Here is a 12163-nt window from a genome sequence, read left to right as displayed (position 1 = left end):
GTCCCCATGGGGACACAGAGTACCTTATAGATGCAGGGCCCGGTCCCTGAGGATGCATAGACTCCTGTCCGACAGATTCCCACAGGGGCTGCGGAGGGAGCCCGGTCCCAGTAAATGGATGACCGGTCAGGATCCCACTTCTCCCAGAGCCGCTAAGGGATGGTGAAGGAAAACGGCATGAGGCTCCGGCCTTTGTACCCGCAATGGGTACCTCAACCTTAACAGCACCGCCGACGTAGTGGGGTGAGAAGGGAGCATGCCAGGGGCCCCGTGGGGGCCCTCTTTTCTTCCAACCGATATGACTAAAATGGGAATGCATGAGTGGATGTGTGCCTCCTTCCACACAAAGCATAAAACTGAGGAGCCCGTGATCCACGGGAGGGTGTATAGGCAGAGGGGAGGGGTTACACTTTTTTAAGTGTAATACTTTGTGTGGCCTCCGGAGGCAGAAGCTATACACCCAATTGTCTGGGTCTCCCAATGGAGCGACAAAGAAAAAAACCTTTACTCACCTTCTCCAGTCCTTCAGTCTCTGCCGTTGCTGTCACTTGCTGCCGACCGCCGCTCATTATGCTCATTGAATATTCACTTCACTGCAGCCGGAAGCAGCAGCAGCGGGGAGTCGGCAGGACCATAGACCGCAGATCAGCTCCATGGACAGTGACGCCAGGGACAGGCGAGTAGAAAGTACCCGTTCTACGTGTGTTATCACGGATAACACGGAGAACACGCGTAGCCCATAAACACGGGTCATGTAGGGTAAAACGGACCTCTGACACGTGCGTGAAAAACGTGCGTGGTTTTTCACGTACGTGTGAAGGGGGCCTAAAACAAAGCTAGCTACACCTACCGAGCCCAGCTATAGCTACGTGAAAGCAACCTCTTCACACATGCTTACAGTGAGGCTACTTTGCAATTTATTTTTTATTTCAACGCTGATAATCTTGTGCCAAAGTACAGAAGTGGGTATGCCCCAATACAATATCTGGAACAGGTCTCCAATCTACTACAAAGCATTTATATCACTAATGTTTATGTGGCAGACCGATGAACTTTGTGCCTCCTCTAACACCAAAGGGTGCGGGCTTCCACCAGATCAGTAAGTAAGCGGACTAATAATAAAACTTACCAGAAAGTGTGTACTCTGTTCCCTTTATATTATTAACCATCTCCCAGCACCTTTCATCTTTAACCCTTGGAAGTCCATCATAGTTTGTTTTTCTGTATTCTAGAACATAATGGTCGATCTTGTTGTCTTCTTCAGGCATTCTCCATACTACTGTTACACAGTTATCAGCAACCATACAATCTGCTGGATCTATCTCTGGAGCTTTGGGTACTGTAAAAGAAGGAAAGTCACTCATCTTTAACATCATGAAAGGCTATTTAAATAACTGATCAGTCTACTCTAGATTGGCCCCATTCACATAATGTCACCAGGGAAACATTGCTGGTTCCATAAAAGATCAGACTGGACATCAGTAGATGCGATTCACCATGGCTAGCATGACGTTCAGCAATACAACAATAAGGGCACCATGTTTATGTCAGTAAAAAGGCAAAGAAATAGAAAAATATAAGACTGATTAGTTTTGGAAAGATTCAGCTTTTTGGCCTCTGACTCTAACGCTTTACTCAGTGATGGACGTAAAGAAAGAAGTACAAAGCCAGCATACTGTTACAGAATTAGCATAGTTTACCATGAAAAATATGGGCAATCAGATAAAAAAAAAAGAACAACAACATAATAAATTATGTAACAGCGGATCACTGGCTGATTTAATGAAAATGTTACGCTAGGTATGGGGAAATACTAAGCGAAGGGAGGGAAGGGAAGAGGAAAACCCGGTGTCTAGGGAAGGGGGAGTTTGTGACTCCTAATCAAACCTTCCACTGGCCCCCAGCTCCCATGATCACCCTAGATAGTTTAATTTATGGACATCTATGGATTGATTTCTTTGCCTGTGTGGATTGGATGGGTTGTTACCGACATCTGGAGAGAAATGCAAGTCGATAGCAGCTATAGAAATAGATTTACTTAGAAAATTGGTGACGTGTTTTAGACTTATTTCCCCTGCTGTATATATTGAACTCTAATGTATATGGTTTCAGTTGCTCAAAGTTTTCGTTTACACTCATCTGGAGATTTTCCGCGTACTTCGCCTTTATTTTTTTGTCTTTGATGAGGTTTCTTTATATACTCAAATAAAAACTGTAGACAGGTAATCACAAGGGATATTATACAATTAATCATCAGTTTTTCATATTTTTTCTCTCTGTTCGATTTCTTAGCCACAATCAAAACCATGCAAAGGAGAGGGTGCAGAATATGGTTTTATTTGTTTTTTTCCCTAGGTACTTTTCTTCTTTATATCTTGAATCAAAACACTTTATACCGATTTTAATGGCATAGACCACCACAATTTCCACAGTAGCTATTTGGCGAGTCCTATCTAATCGTCAGTGGTCTGATTGAAAAAGAAATGCTTGGCACATTCAATTAATTATTGGAACCTATAACTTAGCTTAAAGTGTAACCGTAGTTTTAATTTTTATCGCATAAATCATAGTAGACATGAGCATAAGCAACCTTGTAAAATATGTCAAAGAAATCTACTACTTTCTCTACAGGGACTGATCGAGAATTTTCAAAATTCTCAATTTCCAGGTATAAAATTTGTTTAAAAGAACTGAAGTCCTCAGTGGTTGATACCTTTTAATGGCTAACTGAAAAGATGGTAATAATAGCAAGCTTTCGAGACTACTCAGGTCTCTTCATCAGGCATGGTATAACACAAAATCTGAAGAGTCACATATTTATACACAACAGGACATAGAATAGTGCAGTAAATATTTGGATAAGAAAAATACATTGCAACATATTTTTTCTTAGGTTATGTTCACATTTCCGTTGTTTTGCCTCAGTCACCATCCGTAGCCTTGTGGAATTACAGTATCCTGCAAAATATTTTGCAGAAATCCGTTTTTTCCCCATAGACTTCTATTAGCGACGGATTGTGACCGATGGCCGTGTGTTGCATCCGCCCGCCTGACGATCAGTCGTTTACTGACTGACAATCAGACAAGAGCAACGCTAAATGTAACGTGTTTTTTTTTTGTGCAGCGGATCAATTTTTTACTGTGAGCATACGCACAGTAAAAAAAAAACAAAACACGATCCACTGTAAATTCGTTCCAGTGGCCGGCACGATCATCTGTTCGCCCAGCGGCCGGCTTTTGAGAGCAATCAGCTGATCGTTCTCTCTCTCGCTTATATACTGAAATCATTTCACGGAATCCACTTTCTCATGACAATAAATTCCATTTCTTGCCACCCGTTGTACAACGCATCAGCCACAAGCGTCAAGCAACGCAGGTGACTGATGCAAAACAATGGAAATGTGAATCCAAATATTTATTGCTCCATTCTATGTCCTGTTGTGTATAAATATGTGACTCTTCAGATTTTGTGTTATACCATGCCTGATGAAGAGACCTGAGTAGTCTGGAAAGCTGCTATTATTACCATCTTTTCAGTTAGCCATTGAAAGGTATTAACCACTGAAGACTCTCAGTTCTTTTAAACAATTTTTTCTCTCTCTACTGGCTAACACTGTATGAAGATCTATTTTACCTGTATCAATTTCCAGGTAAAATCTGTATTAAGTGAAGACAGATGATTACAATACAGAGATAGAAAATAGCAGTTGGTTTTTAGAAGATTCTATATAGGAGAGGAGGGTGGAGCTCTGCCTCTAGCTCTAGCTCCTCCCTATTCCCTCCCCTGCACTGTACTTAGAATTTGGCACATTTGTTGTTGCTATAAATCTCATTACCTGGCAGGAATTTTAAGGACTGGAGCATTTGCCTTTCCTGGGAAAAATCCACCATCAAATGTGTCATGTTGTCACTGAGCTTTGGTTTCAGTGAAAGACGGAAAGCAGCAGCCATTGTGACCCTACGGAATGATTATGGATAAAAGAGCAACATAAAGGGACTTTGCATATTATGAGAAAGCCAATATCTGTTATACATCATCAATATCTAGAATAGGTTTACAGCGGATGAGCTAAATCACTAGATAGACAGATATCTTTCCGCAAAAGCTTTATATGCTGAGCAAGAGTGAACTGGGCCAAATATGAAGCAACCAATGCTTTTTATGGTTGGAAATATTTGCTTCAGCACCATAGCAATTATCAATACCGAATAAAATCATTATATTTATAGCCACATGTACTCAGTGTTCACAAGACTGCCATAGACTTCGACATATTTAGTCCCTTTTCTGGGGACTTTGCAAAATGATCACAAACAGCACTCCAACTATCACTAAATGTATTTCTGATCTTCAATGACCTATGAATTAAATGGTTTTTTTTAGAAGAGTCTAACTGCCAATATACATTAAGTAATATGAAATAACTTTTTTTTATGTTATTCTAACATGTATGGTGAAAGCTCTGTAGCCCCAAAGTATCCCTTGAAGGAAATGATGGATTGTCCTATTGGATTTTTAACAAGCCTGATTCTATATGCCTTTAGGAGATGTGCTGCTAGGCTAAGGCTATGTATACCACTTTTTCACTATTGAAATATACATAAATGGTCAGCTCATCCGATCATACATTGCAATAGGGCAATAGGGCCAGACAGATGTAGGTCAGGTCAGCCAACAGGATCGGAACACCAAGGTGCTACAGCTGAAGAACCTACCATAGAAGGGTGAAGAAATATATGCCAACTGCTCCCCAAATTAAAGGAAGACAGAATGCACATTCAATGGACTATCTGGGATTACTTCTGGCATGAGGATGAGCTGCAATACCAGGCATAGCCAGGAAAGAAAATGGCACTATTATGAGCAATAGGACCCAATTTCCCCCAAAAAGCCTTTCTGTTCTTAATTTACCATTTGGAGACAGTAATTCAAACATTTGATTAAAAACATAGGACTTTGTTAACAGCAAACTCTATGAAAACCAAGTGGATCCATCAAATCCAATGATCTTGAGTTAAGTTGGCACAACATGCCCAGCAATTCACCCCTTACATGAACAGTGGTGGTGTTTAGAATGTCAGATTTTCTAGAACTTGAATTTCTGTGCACTGCAGAAAGATTAGGGAGCTACTCTACAATAGCGGTGACAGAACATCACACACAGGGTTACAAAATGCACAGCAAATGCAATATCCAAACAGACTTTTACGGTTAAAAAAATATAGGAAAAAAGAGGATATCGGTACAGTACCTATCCTTGATCTGTCTGGCAGCCTTGGAGCAAGAAGGAGAGAGAAAGCAAAGTTAGTGTATCCATGCAAGTGAAGGAGGGCGGCAAACTCCATGCAGGATTTTAGGGTAAGAAGAGTAAAAATCACACCAGGTCCTGTGCACGTGTAAGTGGTCATTGTGTAAGCCAGTTCTTCAGAAAGACAAGAAAAAGCATTGTTATGAGTTTGTTAGAAGGGTTAATCAATCATCAGGCATCAAAGAAAAGAGAGTTTAACAAACACCTGTTTTCTTACAAATGGGAAATCAAGCTGAGTGTACCTTCTCTGAAAGGGAAACTATAAGAACGCTGGAACCGCCAAACTGTTTATTTGGTCATGTTGCCACAGGTTTGAGACTTGATCCGGTGACCCTGTGCTGCAAGGTCCGCTCCCTACCCTGCAGAGCCACAGCTTAATCAGTCCCTGTCCAAATGCTGATTATCTATTACCTGTGCTTCTTTCCTTTAGGTTTGCGGTCATCAGGCGTTTCTCGCTCATTTTCTCGGTCCTATCACATCCTGGGTGGGGCTATTTATACTCTCCTGATATTAGTCTTCTCTGCTGGCTATAGTCTTAAGTGAACTTTACTAAGGAGCTCCAGCCCCACTGCTATGGATTTTACCTGTTTGACAGAGACCAGGGTGGTATTTGCAATGTGCTTTATCATTCATCTGAACAACACTTTTCTCTTTGTTGTTAGGAATGTAGGAGACTACCTTAGCTATTTAACCTTTGCCACTTGTGCACATATTTTATATTTCCTCTCCTTGGGTCCCTGCCTATCTCTGTATGCTTTTCCTATCTTGGTTTATTGCAAGTAGCAACATCCTCTCTGGTTCCTCAGGAGGTACTAGGAACAACTTGATTGCCTTTCAGGCAGACAGGCCTGAGTTGTGGGTTTTTAGTGTTGCAGCTAGTGATATTCCAGCCCGTACAGGAACCATTAGGGGTTGCGCAGCTAGGGATTCTAGTCTGTACAGTAACCGGTAGGGTTCAGGTGCAGCTGCATAGAGATAGACTTTATTTCCCCTTTTTATCCGTGTAGGAATACTCATGTGCAAAACAGTTGCCCTTTGAAAGATAATGTCATTCATACCTTTACTGTTGCTCAAAGACTGAAAAATCACTTTTCGAATTCTTAAGCAATTGAGGCTTAAAAAGGTTATGCCCATCTCCAAGTCCCTGTCCCAATATGTGGTAGATGTAAAATATTATTATTATAATTAATTATTATTGATAGCGAACGCCTCTAATTAGAACGGGTGTATAGATCTCTTGATTAGCCATGTCGCTTACCTCATGTGTAGGGCATTGCAGTAGCTTAAGTATCCATGGTTACTACCAGGAGCAACTAAAGGACACTATATCAGTGGTAGTAACCATGCATACCTAAGCTCCTGCAATGTCCTGCACATGAGGTAAGCGACATGGATAATCAGGAGAACTATGATAAATTTCTAATTGGTGGTATTTGCTAATATCATTATTACTCCTACTACATGTTGTGATAGGATCTTGGAGATGAGAATACTCATTTAGGCTATGTGCGCACATTGCGTTTTTTTCCGCGGAAACGCTGCGTTTTGAACTGTAGTGTTATTGCATGCGTTCTGCTTCCCCAGCAAAGTTTATGAGAAAAACGAAAAATCAATGCACACACTGCGTTTGTAAACGCTGCGTTTTGGATGCAAAAAAAAAAAAAAAATTGGTGCGGAAAAAAAAAATCAGCATGTCACTTTTGTGCGTTGTAGCTGCATTCTCCACCCATTGAAATCAATGATGTGGGTCAGAACGCAACCAAAATGCACTTTGACTGCATTTTTGTTGCGTTCCGCATACTTTTTTGACAAGCAAAACGCAGGTCTTTTCAGTCTCTGTGATGTCGGTCAATTTCTGTCTGTGGATGTCGCATCCATTACATGCGACAGTCCCGGGACTTTACCCGGGTCATCCCGAATTGCCCTGGTGCGGTTGCAGTCGGGGTAATAAGCGGTTAATGGCATCAGCCCATAGCTGCCACTAAGTCCTAGGTTAATCATGACAGGCGTCTCCCCGAGATACCTTCCATAATTAACCTGGAAGTGAAAGTAAATAAACACATACACCCGAAAAAATCATTTATTTGGAATAAAAGACAAAAAAACCCCAAAAACACCCTCTTTCACCACTCCCCAAATACCCCTCCAGGTCCGGTGTAATCCAGAGGTCCCGCAACGCATCCAGCTCTGCTACATGAAGCTGACAGGAGCGGCCGTAGAACGCCGCCGCTCCTGTGAGCTCCACGCAGCAACTGAAGTGAATCGCGCTGTCAACGGGGACGTCACTGAGGTAATGCCAGTGTGTGTGTGTGTGCAGTGATGAGGGCTGTAGTGTCGAGATGTGTGCAGGGATGTCGGCGGTAATGTCGGGATGTGTGCGGGGATGTCGGCGGTAATGTCGGGATGTGTACGGGAATGTCGGGATGTGTGCGGGAATGTCAGCGGTAATGTTAGGATGTGTGCGGAAATGTCGGCGGTAATGTTGGGATGTGTGCGGTGAAGATGATAATCAGGACGCCACACACAGACAGAGCCGCGGTATGACAATGAAGTCGGGTGCAGTTCACCCGAGTTCATTCTCATGCGCGACTGTGTGTGTGCTGTCAGCCGGCATGTAGCAGAGCTGAATTGCCGAGGCAACGCACTGTGAAAAATGCATCCAAAACACATGGAAAAAGTATCCAAAATGCATGCGTTGTGGATGCATTTTATTTAATAAATGCAGTGTCCAGTCTGCCAGAGGGTGCGTTCTTTTCCGCACTGCAGAGAACGCAACGTGCGCACATAGCCTTAGGTGTTCTGGGAGTGTTAAAGCACTTCCCAAGCATGTGCCTCCCTGGCTCTATAAATTGCGGCCTCTAGCCTCACCTTCTTCTGCTTGATTGCCAGCTGGCAGGGACTGTAGTCGGGGTGGGGCGAAGCAAGGAAAACAGACAGGGAGGCAGAGGATTGGGAAGTGCTTTGTCCTGTCCAGAGCAAGTAACCTTAATCTGAATACAAATTAAAAGGGAAAGTTTTTCAGTCCGGGAGCAACAGATTGCATAAGTAACAGCTCTCTTATAAATTAGACTAACGTCGGCTGAGCTGGGTGGTATAGACAGGAATGGGGTTGGGTTAGTTTAGACAGGTTCAATTTTCTCACAACACAAGTTGACTACAATATATTTTGACATACTAACAATATCCTTGTCAGGCTGCAATTTCCATCATAACCACTCGGTAGCAAACACAGGCAAATACATTGTATGTAACTTGTCACAAAAGTATACCAGATTCAATAAAAAAAAAAAAACAAAAAAAAACGCAAACACCTGTTAACATGGTTTAACACATTATAAAGGTATGTGTAAAGCAAATGAAGGATTCTGAAGAGTCCACATTCAATTTGAGGACCTGACTGGCCCTAGATTTCATACGGCCTAAAGTTATACTAATATTCTTCTTTACAGGCATACTGTAATTAAACATCTCCATATATCAGGGAACCTATATAACAAGAATAAACAGCATAAAAACAACCTCCACTCAAAAATATTATGTATTGCAAAGTGTGCACAGTACCAACATTCCAAGCTGTACTATTGAAAAAATGAGATTTTTGGCAAAAAATTGCAATTTTTCGAGCCACCCCGCCAACGTCACGGCAAATCTCCTGGGGCAGTCCTAACACTAAAATATTTTTATTTAAAGTGTGCCATGTGGCCTCACATATGCAAAAATAGGACTGCACAGCACGTACCTAGTGCTTTTCAGTCACCGTCTCCATGACTGATTCATGGTTGTGGGCGGGACAGGCCCGAGCACATGCTGCTTAGAATAAATAGCCAGTGGACGGGGCTGGATGGCAAGTGTGAACAGCCACCAACCGCCAAAAATCAGGACAGATGGAAAGATAAACATGAGGTGCACTGCAAGATGAGAACCAACTGGGAACCTATATAACAAGAATAAACAGCATAAAAACAACCTCCACTCAAAAATATTATGTATTGCAAAGTGTGCACAGTACCAACATTCCAAGCTGTACTATTGAAAAAATGAGATTTTTGGCAAAAAATTGCAATTTTTCGAGCCACCCCGCCAACGTCACGGCAAATCTCCTGGGGCAGTCCTAACACTAAAATATTTTTATTTAAAGTGTGCCATGTGGCCTCACATATGCAAAAATAGGACTGCACAGCACGTACCTAGTGCTTTTCAGTCACCGTCTCCATGACTGATTCATGGTTGTGGGCGGGGTGGCTCGAAAAATTGCAATTTTTTGCCAAAAATCTCATTTTTTCAATAGTACAGCTTGGAATGTTGGTACTGTGCACACTTTGCAATACATAATATTTTTGAGTGGAGGTTGTTTTTATGCTGTTTATTCTTGTTATATAGGTTCCCAGTTGGTTCTCATCTTGCAGTGCACCTCATGTTTATCTTTCCATCTGTCCTGATTTTTGGCGGTTGGTGGCTGTTCACACTTGCCATCCAGCCCCGTCCACTGGCTATTTATTCTAAGCAGCATGTGCTCGGGCCTGTCCCGCCCACAACCATGAATCAGTCATGGAGACGGTGACTGAAAAGCACTAGGTACGTGCTATGCAGTCCTATTTTTGCATATGTGAGGCCACATGGCACACTTTAAATAAAAATATTTTAGTGTTAGGACTGCCCCAGGAGATTTGCCGTGACGTTGGCGGGGTGGCTCGAAAAATTGCAATTTTTTTGCCAAAAATCTCATTTTTTCAATAGTACAGCTTGGAATGTTGGTACTGTGCACACTTTGCAATACATAATATTTTTGAGTGGAGGATCTCCATATATCAGTATGTCTCATTATTTACCTGTATATTAGGGGGTGACAAAAGTGATTTTATTTTTCTTTAAAAAGATTAAAAAATAAAATATAGAATTACAATACTCATTTTTAAGATTTTTTTTTCCCACAACCCCAACTGCAAAAAAGTTTGGATGCTGTGTAAAATGTAAAGAAAATAAGAATAAAATTATTTGGAAATCTCAGCCATATTTTATTCACAACAGAACATAGAACACATATCATACATGAAAGTTAGATTGTTTCCCATTTCAAAAATTAACTCATTTAAAAATTGTTGGTAGCAGCAAAAGTTTATAAAAAAAAGTTGAGACACGGTTAATAAACGGCTGAAAAAAAGTAAATGGTGGTAATTTTCAAATAAGTCACGAGACAGTGAATATAAAAACAAATAAAAAAAAAAAAAAAAAACAAAAAAAAAACCACAACATCAGAGAGGAAGAGTCTCTCAGAAAAAAAAAAAGATGGTCAGATGATCACCAGTTTGTGAACTTATTTCTGAAATTGTTCAACAATTTTTAGACAACGTTCCTAAGCATTAATTTGCAAAGACTTTGAATATTCTACCATCTACAGTACATAATCATAACAGCTCAGATATTCTGGAGAAATCCACACACACAAGGGAGAAGATTAACAAATTTTTTTAATTTTTTATAAAAACCACAGATGCTGTGGACTCAAGAGTAGAGGGACCATCTAGCTTGTTATCCGCACACTGTTCAAAATCCTGCATATCTGATGGTATGGTGCATTATTAGTGCCTGTGCAGGAGCATTATATCCAGGTTTTGGAACAACATAACTCCCATCCAGACAACGTATATTTAAGGAAAGTTCTTGTATATTTAAGATTAATTAAGATGTGTTGCTGGCATAAATTTCAAAATGTTTTTTGTTGTTGTTTTTTTAATGAAATGGAAAAAGGATTATCTTTCATAATCTGATATGTGTTCTGTATTCCATTGTGAATAAACTATGGCTATTAAGAGATTTCCAAATCATTGCACTCTTGTGTACTTTACATTACCCACTGTAACCGAACTGACTGAAAATTGGGTTTGTAAATAAAGGTCACAATTTAAGAGATAATATGGACACTTGTACATTTGTTATACGGATTTGCCTATTTTATATAACCTTGTATGCATTATGTACATGTATTATGCACATATTTTATATACAGAGGTGTGCATATCTAAGCAGTGTCTATTCTTTTATTATCAGAAGTGGACAAGTAGACGAAGCCAGGTTGAACAGTCATAAAGGTCACCAGATCTCTCACAGATTGACTTTTTGAAGAGAAAAAAAAAATTAAAGTATATTCATACACAGTTGAGAACATGATTAGAAATCAACTCTTAGTTAAACTGTATACGTCTGCACCCTCGTATGCAAAAGGAGATCCAGCACTCGTCCAGATGACCAATCAATTCCTTTGTTTCAAAAAATCATTAAAAACATAAGCTGTGTGTATTGGTGCCAGTACCTTGTTCTATTTTATGGGCCATGTTTTTAATGATTTTTTGAAATAAAAGGAATCGATTTCATCTGGACGAGTGCTGGATGTCCTTTTGCATACGAGTATCCTGGATTGCCCGGCATCTTGTTTTCCCTGCACCGCCCAGTATTAAGTGGACTCACAGCCAGTAATATGGACACTGAATAGGTTAGCGGAAAGAAACTACTATTTGAATATGTCTGCACCCTCCTGTATGCGTGCCTAATGTGAAAATGCACTTAATGTGCACGTGTGTATTCAAGTGAGGCAAGACTGAGGAGGTGTCTAGACACAAACCCTACATTGGGGTCATTCACTGTCCGTGTCTACCCATACACTATATGTTGCAATTTTCGATACTGCAGTAGAGAATGATTATTTTTAAAAGAAAAAAAAAAAAGTTGATATCAGTTGTAATCAGCAGAGGCACAAAAAAACAAAAAACAAAAACAGCAACCACCACCTTTCCTGTCCTCCGTTTTGGATGGACAAGCAAGGTTGTTACGAATAAATACAAGTAAAGCAAAGTATT

General features: G+C 40.6%; 1 protein-coding gene across 4 annotated transcripts in view; it reads right to left on the bottom strand.

The window, feature by feature from the left end:
- Positions 1-12163, bottom strand: part of FSD1L (fibronectin type III and SPRY domain containing 1 like) — a 142054-nt gene that overhangs the window by 47787 nt on the left and 82104 nt on the right. For all 4 annotated transcript variants that reach the window (XM_075316617.1, XM_075316624.1, XM_075316632.1 and 1 more), the window contains exons 5-7: positions 5253-5275; positions 3837-3958; positions 1130-1339 (exon numbers count right to left, since the gene is read on the bottom strand). In XM_075316617.1, coding sequence (XP_075172732.1) covers positions 1130-1339; positions 3837-3958; positions 5253-5275 — 355 coding nt within the window. The remainder of the gene's footprint in view (positions 1-1129; positions 1340-3836; positions 3959-5252; positions 5276-12163) is intronic.

This window comes from Anomaloglossus baeobatrachus, chromosome 1 (assembly GCF_048569485.1).
Source record: "Anomaloglossus baeobatrachus isolate aAnoBae1 chromosome 1, aAnoBae1.hap1, whole genome shotgun sequence".
NCBI classification, from domain to species: Eukaryota; Metazoa; Chordata; class Amphibia; order Anura; family Aromobatidae; genus Anomaloglossus; species Anomaloglossus baeobatrachus.
This window is presented reverse-complemented; position numbering and strand designations above follow the sequence as displayed.